General features: G+C 37.8%; 1 protein-coding gene across 3 annotated transcripts in view; it reads left to right on the forward strand.

The window, feature by feature from the left end:
* Positions 1–8,286: 8,286 nt before the first annotated feature.
* Positions 8,287–17,761, forward strand: part of LOC137599838 (phospholipid-transporting ATPase ABCA1-like) — a 30,987-nt gene continuing 21,512 nt past the window's right edge. For all 3 annotated transcript variants that reach the window (XM_068321025.1, XM_068321026.1, XM_068321027.1), the window contains exons 1-6: positions 8,287–8,438; positions 11,301–11,409; positions 12,284–12,377; positions 13,446–13,587; positions 13,788–13,906; positions 17,019–17,140. In XM_068321025.1, the coding sequence (XP_068177126.1) occupies positions 11,344–11,409; positions 12,284–12,377; positions 13,446–13,587; positions 13,788–13,906; positions 17,019–17,140 (543 nt within the window). In that variant the 5' untranslated portion in view covers positions 8,287–8,438; positions 11,301–11,343. The remainder of the gene's footprint in view (positions 8,439–11,300; positions 11,410–12,283; positions 12,378–13,445; positions 13,588–13,787; positions 13,907–17,018; positions 17,141–17,761) is intronic.

Here is a 17,761-nt window from a genome sequence, read left to right on the forward strand (position 1 = left end):
CGATCAAAGAAACTGTTAAACCCAGTTCAAATGTGCTTTTTGCTTACCAACTATCATTTTTCGTGCAATACCTTCCAATATATTTTCTATTTCTAAACCCCATAGAAGAGTTCTTTTCGGCACAGTGGTGGAAGGTATACGACTGGCAGCCCTTTGTGAGCATGCCTCTTGTGCAGGCATATACTTCACCAGAGGCATGTGATGACATTGATGTGGATGCCATTCAGGGATGGATGAGACACTCAAGGCAATTCTTCCCTTGATATCTGAGCAGGGAAGATATTGTCTGTGATGTGGATGAGGTCTTTTAGTCAGACCCAGCTGTGCAGCAAGATGCTGCCTAATTATTTTATTTTATGGCACAGCTTAATAAAGATGACAGATGCTTTTCATTTTCATTATGCCCAACAGTGTGTAGTCGGCTAGACAAACATCTTGTAATGAGAATGTATTCCGTGTTTGGTGTTGGTCATGCTAGATGGAGTTTTGTTGCAGTGTTTTGTTTTTGCAGGATATATGAGATATTTTTGAAGTTTGTGTGTGTGTTTTGTGAGTTGTGTTAAGTCTTCTCTCTTCTTTTCCTTTGGGATTTTCCCTTTTCCCACAGCCAATCAGCTGCCTCCATCTAACCCTGTCTTCTGCATCCTCTTCTCTCACACCAACTACCTTCATGTCCTCTTTCACTACATCCATAAACCTCCTCCTTGTTGCGCGGCGACACCACTTCCCACTGCGCCACCGTGCCGCCCCTGTTTATAAGTATTCTGATTAAAAAAAGAGCAAAGTTTACAGAACTGTGCTTTAGCAATTGGTAAGAAAACTTCAGAAAAAAAATAAAATAAACAGTAATCCTTGAAGAGAGTCAGCTGCTAGGACAGCATCACTGACTGCTGCTATGACCTTATAAAAAACTACTTACTTCATCAGATTTGAGTTTGCTAAACACTGACGGTTTTACAGCATGTTTGCCTGTTTGTGTAGACATGAAATGAATCAGACAGATAAAAGCTGCTGCGAGCAGAAAAGGAGCGGAGCGTACGGGAAAAAAAATATTCATGTTGATGGTTTGAGAGGGTTTATGCAGCATCAGAGAAACACAACAAAAGAGCATTATCTCTCAAACACAGACCGGGGTTCCTAAAATAGCTGAAAGTTGATCGGCAGACACAGATTAACTCTGGTACAGATGGGAGCATAGTAGAGGAGAAACAGGGGGACATAAACACAGAAAAAAACAAACACTGAAAAATATCGTACATTAAAAATTAAAACCAAACACTGCATTCTTTTTGACATTTGCATTCTTCTTCTTATTATTTTTTTAGGAAACTGAACTGGAGAGTAGTTTAATACTTCTAAAGTCTGTATGAAGAATTTCTGAATCAGGTTTGGTCAAACAAATTAGTGTACTGCACCACAATAATATGCAAATACAGTTTATATCTTAATCTACCTCTGATTGTACAGGGAACATGCATGTATAATGTATTAGCATGATTTGCTAACTGATTAACAAAATTAAAGGGATGTTTGACTTTGCAGGGGACGGGAATTTTACAAGCCAATGGCTTCTACCCGAAAACCCCTTTTTGTTCTTTTTGGATCTGGAAAGAAAAAAATAAACTGACTAAATAAATAAATAAACATTCTTTTTTTTCTATATTCTATGGATCCCACATTTAGAGACACCCAAATAATCCAGCTAGGAACAGATCAGCAGAATGAAAATGAGCAAGAGACCAGACAGGGGTCCGTGTGGCCACCAGCTGTTTGAAATGAATAGAGCATTATATAGGACAGAGGGCAGCAGATGGCTAGTCAGCAAAACACACACACACACACATGCACACACACATGCACACACAAATACATGCACAAATATACAATAATTTTATTTGATTGAATTATTTATTACTATAACCAACAAAAACAAAAGGAAAGGCCAAAGAGCATGCGCAAAAAGCAATATTTTAATTGACGATGTCATTTTTTAAGTCAGCGTACCGTATTTACGACAGATGAACTGGTTGACTGATTTGCAAACCTAAACATAAAATAATGTAAACGCAAAAAAATAATCTATTCAAACTGAAAAGTATGAATTAAATCTGTTCACAGTTTTACCAAACAGTATATTGCATATGTGATCCTGATTTCACATTGCATTCATGAAAATTCACCAAGAACTTAAAAAGGGACACAAAAAAGTCCCTTTATATTCTCCAAGGTGGACTGTATACATGTATTTGATTCTGTAGAGTCAAGGCCACTGAATGTCACGCTAACATCTTGTAGCCACAACATAATACTGTGTGATATTGAAGACGACTTATTTCCAGTTTTGTTCTGGACTATCAAAAATAAAGAGATATCCAGAAAAAACAAAACAAAACCTGAATTAAATTGAGTACAACATGTGGCTTTACATTGCTAGTGAATGTTTAAACCCAGATTCAAACCGTCGTGCAAAGAAATCAGACCAAACAGTTGATCTGTCTTATTATCGTCTAGTAGTGGAGCCTGGTGTAGCAGTCTGAACCATCCACCACATGTTTTCACTCTGGAAATAAACTAAGTTTCAGTGAAGTTCACATCATCTTGACAGACCAAGGTCGAAGTTTTCTTCCTGTCGTTTCCAAACCGCACAGTGAAGAGAAAAAAAACACACAAAAAACAGGATTGTTGAACTATTCAGCAAGAACAGCCAAAGTAAAAAAGGACACAAAAGGAGCACACATTATGTAGATTCACGTTCATATGATACTTGTGTCCGTAACATGACAACATGACAACTTCTTCTCCTGTGGGCTTTTCCCTTCAGGGGTCTCCACAGCCAATCAGTGTCCTCCATCTAACCCCATCTTCTGCATCCTCGTATTCACTATAACCTTTACCATCCTTTTTGCAAAGTCAACATGACAACACAAAAACAAATATGTGGACATGATTTCTAGGTGTTCAAAAAATATGCAGGTCAGCTCTCTGTAACACCAACTATTAGAAATACATACATATTAGACCGAATAAACAAAATAATTATTTATTATAAAATCTGTGGCACCTTATAACCGTTGAGAACAACAAGGAACCCCTCATCTACTTGCTGTAATTTATCTTGAACTCACACCTCATGACTTTCTCGCAAACTGTTCACTTCAGCACACGTCTTTGGAGGAAAGAGGATATTTTGCAAATGTCAGCACAACCTGCAGTCAGTAGTTCAGCGAATATAAATAAAAGGAATGCACGCATAATCAAATGTTTGCACAAATCATGTGAGTCGCCCCTGATGCCAGGTCGAGGCAACAGGAAGCAGCATGTGGGAGTGTGCAGGGAGACCGTTCAGTGGGGTTACAGGTCACCAACAAGTGCTTGTCAAAGGTTAACGTGTCGACTTGAGTCTTTCCAGACTGGGGGGTCAAAGAACAACAGACAGAAGTTACATTTTCACAAATGGCCTGTATCTATTGTCACGTATAGCGTTTGAGCATTCACCTTGCTTAATGATAACATTGAACTAAATACACTCAATAAAATAGCCAAAGCACAAACCAGCGGCCCAGAGCCGCAATAAAACTAAACACCTTAAATACTTTTATCATGAGTTTATTTTTCTGTTTTATGTAATGTCTTGTTTTATATACTGTATATATCTGGACCTTGAGTCTGTAATAAAGTTTTATTTATCTATCTAATGCATAGGTGTCAAATATTTCCTTCACAAAGACTCGATCGAGTAATGCTTGACCTGACTATTGAACCTGACTATTTAATTTTAATTAAATAATAATTTTATTTAATCTGACCCACCCCTACACATAAGGTTAATTTATTTAGTTATGTTTTTTTTGTTTTTTTTTATTTAATATGTTGTTTTTTGGTCCATTCTCCACCTTTTCATCAAATTATTTGTGGAATATTATCCATGTATAATTGCGTGAATTATAAAATTAGCTCCCTGGTTGCTTTATTTCTACCCAGTAACCGCATCCAGTAGTTTTATTCTATTCATTCTTTCTCAGCCAGCCAGTGACATCATTCCCCTTTCACCCAGTTCTCCGATGGCTGCAGTGCGAGGTAACGTGCGGGCAAACGATGATGCCTTCAGGGTCACTTTCAAGGCTCGTACATTTGATCGGTCCCAAAGATGCAAGCGAGCCTTTGAGAGAGTAACAAAAGTTATTGGTTAAGTTGTTCGCGTTTCTGTCAGTGTTTGTTCGCTATTACATATTTATCAATGTCAGATTGGGTTATTTCCCTACGTTTTGGTTTATATTGATTTGATTAATGGAGAGTCGATAAGGCATGACATCTTGTGTCTAACAGGCGCCATAATATGTTTTATTTTCCGACAGTTCCTTAATGCCACCTTATTGCAGACGTTGTATGCAGGAGAAGAATTGCGCGGCGTCAATGTTTATTTAACACCTAGGATCTGCACCCCAAGGCTTTGTGTGTGTATGTGTCACTAAGTAAATATCCCCCATCTTTTTTTAGGTGGAGTCGGTGTGTGTTTGATTATTGTTGATGTTTTTTTTTTTCTTGTTTTGCGGTACTGTAACGTAAATTAGAATTAATTGTTCCGCATCTTGCTTTGAGAGGTTATCGTTTTCTCAGAACAAATGAAACGACATTAGGACATTTATTACTCCACAAAACAAACGTGACATAATTTTGCTGTGTAAATACAAATATAGGCGATTCGTACAGCCCCGCCCCCCTCCTATCCTGCTTCCCTTCATCCTACTCGGTGCTGGGGTTACTATCGGACAAACTTCCCCTCCTCCTTCCTGTCTGTCTTGGGGTTACTATCGGGCAAAGCTTCCATCTCTTCCTCCTCTCATTCTGCACCGCCATCATTTCGGCAGGGCTGAATATCCTGAATGTTTGCTCAATGGCACGTCCTTGCTGCACGCAAAATTATCTGTTTGATTACAGAAATAACAGAGAAATCCGAGATGTGTCGCAGGTTCACGCAGAACGCTCTCAATTGAAATTCTATCAGGGGTTACTATCGGTCAAAGTAATGCGGAAGGTGTTACCTTTCTAAAGAGAAATGGAAAAGGAAATTCAAAATTTAAATCAAGGAACTGCTTCCTTCTTGTTTTTCTTTCAGGTCAAACACAAGTTGTGTTTGACCTGAGTTCACAAAAAAAAAACACAAAAAAAAACAAACTACATTTCAGGCAATGTTGTCCTGGTTGAATTTGACTCTTAAAGATAAATAATATACAATTTACATGAATGAATGCGCTGGAATTATTATTTTTTTAAAATTGTTGTGAATCAGTCCTTGATTTCATTGTATTTTTTGATTGCTAGTGTATTAAAAGTGTGAGATTGTCTTATTTACTAATTCTTATGCGAAACCTTTGGCCAGGTCCTGCTTGGCCAAAGTTTAAAAGTAGATTTAATGAAGTTTTCACCTGTTTCAATATAAGAGAAATGAAAAGGTAGGTTACAACCATGGGTGCCTACATTTGTTCTTACATTTGTTTAACTTTCCCAGTGTAAAATGTTTTTGATTGTCAGATTGTCATCTGCTTTTTACAATTCTACCAGGTTATATTGAAATGTCTTGCATAAACCCTTGAATAATCCAATGTGGCTCATTAGAACAAAATACCTGATCTTACATTCTTATGTTTATTTTAACATGTATTATCACACTTACTATAATTAACATTAGGTTGATACATACAAAGAATGCAGAATAGTTCCAGTGGTAAATTTTTTTTTAGTGTTTTATATTATTGGGTTATAGGTCACCACTAAGTACTTATTAAAAAACAAATCCTCCTGTAGTCAGTAATTAGTATCTTGAAGTGTCCTTGCTGTGATAGATATAATGGTAACTTGTTTCATCATGCTTTATGTTTGTCTGTCTGGTGCACATTTGACTTTGAACACTTGGTTGTTTATTTCATAGCCTCACAAGAACAACTCTACTGTATCTGGAGAGTCTTAAGATCCTAAATGGGTTATATACGCAAGTAATCCCAGTCCTGAGCTTATTAGATATCTCATACTGTGCCAGCCAAAACAAACCATTTTACACAATTGGTAGGACTAAATGAACTCGAAAACACACAATACATGTTCAGCTGAAGTAAAACGTGACTTATGGAACTCAAAGCAAGATATTTTTGCCATCCCTCAGTGTAATTTAATAAAAATTGATTTTGTTGTTGTTACGGTTGTTGCCTACATTCCTCAACTGCAGCTTCTATCCTGGACAAGGCATAGATGGACACCTTGTACTCCTGCATATTTTTAGAATATGTCATGTGACTTTTGGTCAATTCCATTCTTGCGGTTTAGTGTCCACAGGCATCCTGGAACAAGACAATCAATTTAGCTGCATAGCAAACAACAATCGTCAATCCTCTCAAAGGATATGAAGCTGTTTCCCTCTAAGGGGTATTACTGGAATCTTTTGAAATATATTTATTTATTTTAAATGGTGCATTTCAGTGACGTGCGTTGAGGTTCATGGCTGGTGAGGCACTGATTTCATTATAATTAGATTTACAAAAATATGAACCTACAGTGTAGCTTATTCACCATTTAATTAGCAACAGTGAGTGGGTTATTTTAAAGTCCCATAGCAGAATTATTTATATGTATGAATTGTAACACACAATTAGCACTTTTGATTTTAAAAAAAACATTATGTTGTTTCCTACGTTTGCTTATATGTTACATTTACTTATAAATGAAGTCCATGCGTCGCTCCTTCTGAACAAAAGCATCGAAAAAATTGAGTTGAGATTTGTAATCCTCCATTTTTATAGTAAGGCAAGGGGAGCAGAAAATAAAGGAACTGATGTAGTTTGCTGTCACTTCTTCTACGGCCGAAGAAGAGGAATACTCGGCCGAATCGCTGGGATCACCAGCGCCCCCTACCACGGGGTCGGAGAAATGTGTGCCTCATTGCGTGCCTCTTCTCAGCCGCCTCAGGACCCCTCGGCTGAAGAAAGAGGTTACACACATACAGTTGTTGACAAAAACCAATGTACATTATATAAATTAGCTAAATTATGGGAATTTAATTCATAGAGCAAAAGTGTTTGAACATTTTAACAGCAACATATAGAGAGTTAGCATTGTGCTGTATCGCATACCAGCACAGCTAGTCGAGTCATTGATCAATCCATGGTGAGGCTTGGCTGGATGGTGCCTCACCGCAGGTCTCATCTCAGTATTTAAGCAGTAACTGTGAAAATTCAGTGATTTTGAGTAAAAATAACCTAAAATTGGTGATGTTACACTGAAAATAACTATATAATACACATCACTGGATAAATATAACCATTTAATTTATTTCTTCCACTTTTCATATTTTTCTTCATGAGGCACGTGAGGCCGTGCCTCATCTGCCTCCCCTGACAGCACGTCACTGGTGCATTTTTTTCTCCTCCTATACAGTAGTACTTTGAAGTGTATTAATTCAAAGTTATATTATGTGACCTTTCTGCATTAAAATGTCAAAAACTGACAAAATAAAATTACAGTTAGTTACATGTTATGTTTAGCTGTGAACTTACATTATCCCAAAGTTCACAAAATGTTTTTTCCAAGACAAATCCATCATTTTTATATTAAAGAGAAAAAAAATTAAAAGTACTCCTCATTTGCTTTTCTATCCCTTAAAGTTGTTGGTGAGGCTCAGTGGAGGAAAATGGAGAACAACTCATTTCATCACACCTTATTTATGTTGTTTATTTTGGTTCCATTGACTAATTGCAGCAGAAATTACATGCCTTCTGTAAAATGTAATCCTGTTCTATGGAAATGGATTTGTTAAAATCAGTCAATTATCTTATTAAATGATATATAAGTAATTAGTGAAGATGGACACTGAGGAAAAGACAGGAGACAGAGCTGGAGGTAGCAGAGATGAAGATGCTCAGGTTCTCTTTGGGAGTGACCAGGTTGGATAGGAGGCAGGCAGGAGGCCTAGAGGGAGACCAAAGAGGAGGTTTATGGATGTAGTGAAAGAGGACGTGAAGGTAGTTGGTGTGAGAGAAGAGGATGCAGAAGACAGGGTTAGATGGAGGCAACGGATTCGCTGTGGCGACCCCTGAAGGGAAAAGCTGAAAGGAGAAGAAGAAGATTAGCGCTTTGGGAGTCGGCGTTGTGTGTCTGGCCCTTTAAGTGATGTTTTGGCTCCGCACGTGCTTGCCTTATATGGGAGCAGCGTCAGCCCGTGACCGATAGTTACCTCTGCTTCTGGTCTCCTCCGCTCTGCTCCGCATCGAGCAGCGCTATAAAACGCTGCTGAGGAGAAAAAAACTGTTTTGTCAGAGACACTGAGGGTCAGAGAAACCAAGGAACGCAAAGGAGTACTGTTCATTTATCCTTCTTTTACTTGATGGGGAGAAAGGAATCCGCTTTATGAGAAGAGAAACAGTGGATATTCACAAAGTTGAGGATAGGTGAGTTTGAAGTCATTTTGCGGAGGAGTTTGAGGGAATTTGTGAGTTCCTTTGTTAGAGCAACAACGAGATGTGTGTCACTGTGTTTAAAGTAAAAAAAAAAAAAGCTAACTATTCATCTGCAATTACTTGCTGCCAGATAAATTAATTGCTGCCTGATAATTATGTACCGAGTTTTTCCATTTTTTTTTCTTATATCTTTAAAAATTCGACAAAATTGCAATTGACTGGGATGACATTGTTTTGTTAAAAGTGTTGTTGTTGTTAATCATAAGCGCTGACTCTGCGGTTTTTATTTATTTATTTATTTTACTGTTTTTATCCTGTAAGTATCCTCTTCTGTGACTCAGAGCAGATTCCACGCAGTAAGCGGAAAGCTTCCGGTTACGTACTTCAAAATAAAAGTGCACTTTTTCCCCTCTCTCCAGAAAAACCATCACTGTTTGCAATTTGAATGAAAAATAACATTTTAGTGTTAACACTGTTTAAAAAATATCAGATATAACCGTATTAAAGGTTATTAAATGGGATGTCTAGCCAGAGTTATGATGAAGCACTTTTGTTGCAGCGGAGTGCCGGAAGCCCATTATTTGAGTGGAGCGTCATTTTGTCTAACTTAACTAAGCGTCTCCAAACAATGACCGAAAGTAACCTGGCTTCAGAAGAACAATGACACATAATAGCATCAACCACTGAACAGATCACTCGTTTTAACACGATGTCATAAATGCTGTCATTTAGCCGCAGTGGGGGAAAAAAAAACATATTTTATGAAAATGGCAAGTGTTTTGAATGAAATTCGTTTTTTTTATACTCAAATATCGGGATAATGAAATGTTACTGCAGTTATAGTACAAAGCTGAAGTCATCCGTTCATCCTTTTTTGCCTTTGAGGTTTTGAAGAAGCAGAAATGATAAGAGCATCGACGATCTAAAATAGCGCATCTTTTTCCGAGCAGAAATGTAAACTCGATCTCGTTTTTTCTTTGTTTTCCATTGGAAATGATCAGTGAAATAAATAAGAATAAATTAATTAAGATGAGTTGAGGGAGGGGGGAGTCCTGTATGAATGTGATATAACACGTGAGCGATGATTGATGGTAAACAAGTACAATAATGGAGATTTTTGTTTGTACCAGCAGAGGCGCCCTGCTTCTGCACCATTTGAAACCCTCATTCAATCCCTTTTCCCTGCATTTTCATAACAGTGGTGATCAAGATTCTCACAATGCATCGGGCTTGAACTAAAAACGACTCAGGATCCTCGGTTTTGATGAGTATAGAAAACGCAAGCAGAACCCAGATGACGTAAGAGATTAACATCTGGTCCTGTAATACACACACACACACACACATATATATATATATATATATATATATATATATATATATATATATATATATATATATATATATATATATATATATAATGTTGTGTGTGTGTGTGCGCGGGCGCAAGATACCAATCTTCAAATGAAACTGTGAGGGAAGAGTTAAAATTTAAATTTGAAATCACATGCGCACAATCCATTAAGATGTTTTTTAATTGGTGGTTATTAATTTAGAGGAGATACAAAATTTGAATCCAAATGTGTGAAAATAAGGGAGAAAAACAATGCAGTAAGTTCCAAACGTGATGGAAGCATACATATCTGCAGATTGTATTATCATAATTTTGCATCAAAATACATATGCATGTTTTAGTGTGGATGTTCCGAGGTGTTCTGTGTTGTTACGTGGTTTTTATTTGTTCAGTCAGATGATTGCTTTAGTTGTTGGCAGATATCTGTTTGTTTTGTTGGTGTGTCTCACATACAGTCAGCTCAACTGCTGAATATTCTGACTGCTGCATGCAGATCTAGGGATGCAAGGAGGTCCTGTACCTGGGTCATTATGTCGATTTTTGATGCTGAAGTTCATGTTGTTCTTTATTGCAACATTTCATACATTCCAATAGATTTTCTCAGTCCACTCAACAGTGTGAGTGTGTGTGTGTGTGTGTGTGTGTGTGTGTGTGTGTGTGTGTGTAAGTGGAAAATCTGTGCTACACCACTGAGTTAATGTAAAAGTAAAATACTAACATACTAACAATACTAACCTAGTGACTTAAGCTGGAAGGCATTATCTGACAGTGAAGTTTAATTATTATGAAGTTAAATTATTATCTGGATGGGCGAAAAATCGGATATAGGCGACTAGTCTGAACAAGGCCCAAGTGTCTCACAGTGGAAATATATGGAGAACACCTCTGTGTGGTCAACAGTCATCAGCTCTTTTTCCCTATTTCTTATTGTAATGATGAAGAGGTTCCCAACGGCTTTCTCCACATCTAAAACGCTCACACCCACTCGTTACTCCCAGCTTAACTGTAACTTCACCTTTGAACAAACGCATCAGACGGACCCAAAACCAGCAGTGATGAGCAGCCTTCCTCAGTCATTAGTTAACTTCATTTGTTGACTGTTGCTGGACTTCTGTCAGGTCTGCACTTCAGAGCAAAACATTTTTTTCAAATAGGTGAATTTTTCTTGCTCTTTATGGGAAGTTACTGCATTTGCTTCTAAACATTCATTGTTTTTTTGTGGCCCGATCAACTGGACGTCTGATACTTTTACAGTTACTAAGGTTTGGTTGTGGAATCGCTGTTTTGTATAATTCTGGGCAGGATTTACAGACTTTATGTAAAAAGTTAATCTTTTATGCCAACAAAGATGGGCTGTTAAGGGACACTTTTCTGATTGTATTTTATCTGTAGCCTTTTTTACATTGATTAAAGTGTTATTGGCTGCAAATCCTAATTAGACCTAATTATCATGACAAGATCACAATGGCTGATTCCTGCTTGTCTCTTTGGCTTCGCAGTGAGGAGCTGGAGCGTGCTCAGTGAGGTCGGTCAGACGTCAGTATGGCAGTCTCTACTCAACTGGGTTTACTGCTTTGGAAGAACTTCACCTACAGACGGAGGCAGACGGTAAGTAGGACCTGTTCAAATATATTGACTCATAGGAAGACACCACAGTACACTTGAGTAAAGAATTTGTTCAGTTTGTGTAGGTTATCAGTTATCCAGGTCATGGTTATCCAAAGCTGTTTAAATCAGTCCTTCAAGAAAGTTTCTTAAAGACGTTTATATTTATATTTATATTTATATGCTTGTCAATTTTGAAGCCCAAATGTAATGGAAATGATGCATTTGTCCTCTATGCCGTGTTAACATTATAGTTTAGAGATATTGTGAATCAGTCAGAGACGTGATGACACATTTTCATGTGAGGTCCAGTGTCCAGTTCCCTATCATGTGCTTGTTGAGTCCCACGCACTCCAAGTTATGCAAATAAAATTCAGTTCCATGCAGGAGCATAATGATTCTCTCTACTTGAATAGACTCATTTGCACACAATTAGGCCATTTGAGCATCAAATGGACATTTCTCCCCAGTAAAGCAGCCAAGCCTGCTTGACAATCAGTACATTCTTTTTCAATAAAGAAATACAGTGGAGGGCATGTCTGTCATTTTGATGAAGCCTGGCTCACAGACAGATAAAGTAGAGGGGTGCATATGGAACAGATGGACAAACTCAGTCCTCTAAACCCCGCAGACGTCTCTCATTAACCCATTTTGGGATTACATGTAACCCCCCACCAGCACTACAGACACACACTTTTTTTTGTTGAACTTAAATACCCAAAATCTGTAAAGCTCAAAGGAAAGAAAGAAAGAGTTTTAGGACAACTGATCGGTTGACTTTGTGTCATGAATTTTTCATATCCCAGTTGTGTAAACTTGATTCCATTTGCATGTTTAACTTCTGTCATCATCCTTTTTTTTTGTCTTCCTTCCTTAGATCCAGTTGGTGATTGAGATCATCTGGCCCCTTTTCATCTTTTTCATCTTGATCTCTGTCCGAATACATTATCCACCCTATGAGCAACATGAATGTAAGCAAACATGGAAATGGCAGTAATTTGACAAAAGTGTTTTTGAGAATGAAGTATGTCATTTATCTCAATTTCTACACAAAGTGCAACAAAAATGCATGATTGCATAAACAGCTTGGAGTCACATACTTCAATGCAACACATATCTAAGTCCTCGGTGCCTTTTTAAGCTAAAATTTGATATTTTAATAAATTAATATTTTGTTTTTACCTCAGATATTTCTTGAAATTCTACTGGCAACTGCTAGTGTATTTTTACTTTGAATTCTCCTTCTTTGGACGATCAACATTTTACTTTTCGAAGGCCTTCATGTTATTTTCCCATACTGATGAGTTGAATTTGTCAATATTTGTTTTGTATGCGCTGCGTGAACATGTGTCAGGATGTTGGGCTCTTGGAAAAGTGAAATGATTTTATTTTATTTTTTTAGTAGAAAAGGTTTCACAGCTTGGTAGGATTAGTCACCCGGGCGAAAACATGAGAAAATAACCAACTGCATCAGAGATATTTATTGAAATCCTATTATTGTTGATGTATTTTGAGAATTCAACCAGATTCGTTTCTCCATTCTGCACATATAATTTCCACAGTCATAAGTAAGCCATATTTTGTCAAATTTGACATGTTACCTCCACCTACCTGTACATGAAGCATACCAGTACTAAACTGTTTCACCCAGTGAATTCAATAGATGCCCTAATCCTTGGTTATCTTTTCAGTAGAATATCTTAACTTCAGTAAACGACAGCCAGTAGCTGTAAATTTAATTGATAAGATTGCAAACAACCATAAAGATAATGGCAGTGTGTGTGTGTGTGTGTGTGTGTGTGTGTGTGTGTGTGTGTGTGTGTGTGTGTGTGTGTGTGTGTGTGTGTGTGTGTGTGTGTGTGTGTGCGTTTTCTAATGCAACAATAAAATTAGAGTATTCATCTCACAGACTTGCTGCTGATTCTTTCTAGTTCTTTCTTTAGTGCTGATTTACCCTTTTTCTGATATTCAATTTCAGATTTCACTAAGAATAAAAATCACATGCTTGTCCCCCCCCCCCTTTTTTCCCCCTCTATCAGGCCATTTTCCTAACAAGGCCATGCCCTCAGCGGGTACCCTTCCTTGGGTACAAGGCATCATCTGCAATGCCAACAACCCTTGCTTTCGTAATCCCACCCCTGGAGAGAGTCCTGGGGTGGTGGGAAACTTCAACGATTCTATGTGAGTAACACGGACATTTTTTACTAATTCAGAATTAAAAAGTCGATGCACTACTGTTGTGTAGACTTTTGCTTAGTTTGTCTTATACATTTGATGAACACAGTAGAACTGAGCAGAAGATGTCTCAGGTGTTGAATTCTTGAGGGATGAATGAAATGAAGTGGATGTAATTTTGGTCTCCTTGCAATTTTTTTCACCAGAATCTCCCGTCTGTTCACTGATGCCAAGAAGATCCTGCTCTACACCCAGAATGATAAGAGCTACGAGGGATACAGGGAGCTGCTGAACGCCCTCAGGAAGCTGCAGAAGAACACTGCTGGTAAGAACACACCCTTAATGTTCTGCTTACTTCAGCCATTCGCAATTTCGATGTGGTAAACAGATGAATGCAGACATACAGTTTATTCATACATTAGTGTTAATACTTCTGACCTTTTGTCTCACGAAACATTGAACTTCATGAAATTACATCTTTCAAAATAGCAAGAAAGTTGAGATATCATGAATTATCTTTATTCAATTGGAAAAACAAAGTGATAGTTTTTTTAATCTGAAAAATAGTTCAGTTGTTTAACCGATGCTTCTCATTTCCACTGTACAAAGTGCAAAGTAAATCAAGCAGATCACCGAGGATCAATAAGGTTAACGAAAATTGGATATCAGCATGTTTGAACTAGATAAAGCGGCTCACTGAGGTCACTTTTTACAGCATAGCAGCTGATGCAGTGGAAGTCAAACCAGGTTTGTATCTTTATCACTCCCTGCCAGCCGTGGCGGGGCAGCTTCAAGAGGCCAGTGGGGGGTGGGGTGCAGTACTCTGTTGTAATGTACCAGAGGTGGTCTTTCAAGGCAGGAAAAACAGAAAAATGTGCACTATCACGACAGTTACCACACGATCAATGCATGTACTGAAAACCATGTCAAAAAATGTAATACGTTCAAGCTGCTCTGCTGCCAGTTTTACCTGTGCATTGATTATTTTTCTTAAATATAGCACTATTGGAGTCACCATCACAATCAAGTCAATTTTCGTGATGGAGCTGAAAAACACATCCTTTTATTTATTTCATTAATTTATTTTCATTATTTATGCCTTTTTATTCCTATGCCTATTTATGCCTTTCTATTTGTATATTCTTGGTGGGTAATTTATAATCTTATAATCTAGTGGGCTTTCTTTGCTTTGCAAAGCCAGAGGCATAAAACATTATACAGTAGTTCTACCAAGGATTGCACGACCTGGAGATTACAAATCAGAGCAGAGGAAAGAGCACATATCCTGTTTATTTTTGAATTCCACAGCCTTTTGTATATGTCTCTCTGGTCTCTCTGGTCCATAATGATAACAGGGCATCTGTTATATCGCCATCTCGTCTACTATCTGTGAGCCATTTCATTCCTACTGGATTCAATAGTATCAGGATTATGCATTGATTTTTCTTTTCTTTTTTTAATTTGGCCCTCTTTATTATGATGAACTTCATTACTATATTTTTTTTTTAATGTCAGCTGTCTGATGGTGCTCAATCTCTCCTTCTTCTCTACATTAATCCATGTGAGGGGATTCATGAATGTGGTTTGGGTGCAGTCACGTGTGAAGTGTGGAGAAGCAGAGGCGACTGTTTGTGAAGTGTGATGATGATAACAGCATGAATCAACTAGCTACCAGTCTGGCCCCCTCACGTGTCACTTAATAATTCAATGTACTAGTGGGGTCAGCATGGAGATTTACCCTGATAATGGTGTGTGTGTGTGTGTGTGGGGGGGGGGTGTCTGTTCCCATAGGATAAATTCATAAACGCAACAATTCTGTTATGGCAGATAATTTGAATTAAAGATGGACATTTTGTGGATCGAAAACATTCGAGGAATAATCACATTTACATTAGAAACATTTTTGTAATATTGAAAGTATACATTGAATGTGGTTTGATTGTTTATGTTGAGCTTAATAGGAGACCTTTATTCTACCTTTATTCACAAATGCAAACTGAAACAAAGGTTTGTATGATAGACGAAAACCGTTCGCAGTTTTAGCCTTTTTCACATTATTTTTTTTATCAGTGTGAAAGCATTGAAAGACTTTATTGACTCAAAGGTTTGATGTTTTCTCAACCTGGTCTTTTTGAAAATCCAACAGTGGTGCCTTTTTAAAAAAAATAAAATTATTATCAGAGTCAACACAAACACGTCGTGTCTATGAAACCAGGTCTGAGGTATGAATAGATAAACTTTTCAAAAAAGATAATGGCCTATGTGGTTTAAAAGAGGTCACAAAAACAAATCCTCTATTATGCTTAAGACAAAGTACAAACACTAAGACACTAATATCTAATGTTATCATATAAAATAAATTTACTGGGACTGAATAAACCAGCAAAATGGGGTTCAGTGTCTTGCTCTAGGATAAGCTGGTGATGCATTGCTTTGCTGTCCCCCCTGAGCCACAGTCAGACAGTCTGGTCTGTCCTCATGGGCCTGTGAGTGCAATGCACCATGGGAGATCTGACTTCCTGATGGGACACTGATTAAACCTCATTAATGCTCCCTGGTTGTTCACCTCTGAGAGTTAGTGTTACATATGTGCATATGTACTCATCATACACACACACACACACACACACACACACACACACACACACACACACACACACACACACACACACACACACACACACACACACACACACAGCAGTAATGGTGCAGATGTATGTGAAACAAACAAACTTTAAACTTAAATTGTGGTCCTGATGCACTGCCTTCGCGGTAAAACAACCAGACAGTCCCCCCCCCCACACACACAAACTAATGTTCTGTACTCTTTCACTTCCTCCCAAGGGAAGTTGATGTAAATTGTTTCCTGTTTGTGGGTGGGAACAGAGCGCAGCAACAATTATTTATCATTTTTCCAAACGTATGCATCTTGTAAATCTTGGATAGAACTAAAAAATGTTCAAGTGAAGTTTAAATGTATAATTTCTTGAAACGTGTGTGTGTGTGTGTGTGTGTTTGTGGATTTAGCTTCAAATCAGTCGCGTAAATAGGTGTGCTTTTACGATGTCAGTTTTCCACCAATTACTCAAATATTACACAATATGGCTCTCAGTACGTATTAAATCATGGGGGGGTTGCTGGATTTTCCACAAATTTGCACAATTTGTGGATCATTAAGACACTTTTACTCTGGAACGTTATGTTCTGAATCTGTCAGAATATTTAGGAGATCTTTCTACATTCACTTCACAGGAATGTGTATTTGAGACTTGTTTCCCTGTTTGAGTTCACAGCTCACCCTGATGGTGTCGATGAATTGGATATCAGTGTATAACAACACAACTGCTATCAGGATGCAACAATAAATAAACATTTAATGTTGTGTTTGTGTCACAAAAGAAGGCTGACTTAATGGTTCATTGTGTTTTTTATTCCAGGTTTCAAGCTGAAAGACTTTTTACGAGACAACGAGACCCTTTCCCACTTCCTGCACCACAATGCTTCACTTCCTCGACACGCGCTGAAGCAGATTGTAGAGGCAGATGTCAATCTTGAAAAGGTAGCACACCTCATTTTTATTTGTCATACTGTGGTTCTTCATCTCTGTCAGCTTCTCACGTTTCCTCAGCAGCAAAGCAGACAATTCTGCATGAGTTTTATTTGTGAATTTTTGATGCAGGCCTTTTCACACATAAGGTAATTACACCTCCCCGGCTACAGTCAGTGCTTATGCTTAAATCCAGTGACCTTGGCTAGTCAATATCTGCTGCAGACCAGCTAAGCTCTTAATACCCAGCACCCACACCAAAGTGTGTGGGGTATATGGTTATAGAGTTTGTTCAATATCTCCTTGTTTTCATTTTGTTCACAAAAAACAAACTCGGACTCTTTTTCTTATTACCCTCATTGTTGCTTTGTGTACTCACATACAACCCGATACCAAACTTGACCAACTCCCTCACCCAGATTCACCCAATAAATCATTATCATCCTGTCTGCAGGTTACACCGTCTGATTACATTCTATCTTGCAATCTATTGATCAGTGAAGATGACTGATACTAATTCCAGGAAGATAATTAAAAAAAAACATTAATGAAAGAGAGTCCTGACAATTAAAAGAGAAGCTCATTATTATTATTGTGTTGATTTGATGGACAGTCATTTTAGTCTGGCGTTTT

The sequence above is a fragment of the Antennarius striatus genome, chromosome 8, assembly GCF_040054535.1.
Source record: "Antennarius striatus isolate MH-2024 chromosome 8, ASM4005453v1, whole genome shotgun sequence".
Taxonomy (NCBI): Eukaryota; Metazoa; Chordata; class Actinopteri; order Lophiiformes; family Antennariidae; genus Antennarius; species Antennarius striatus.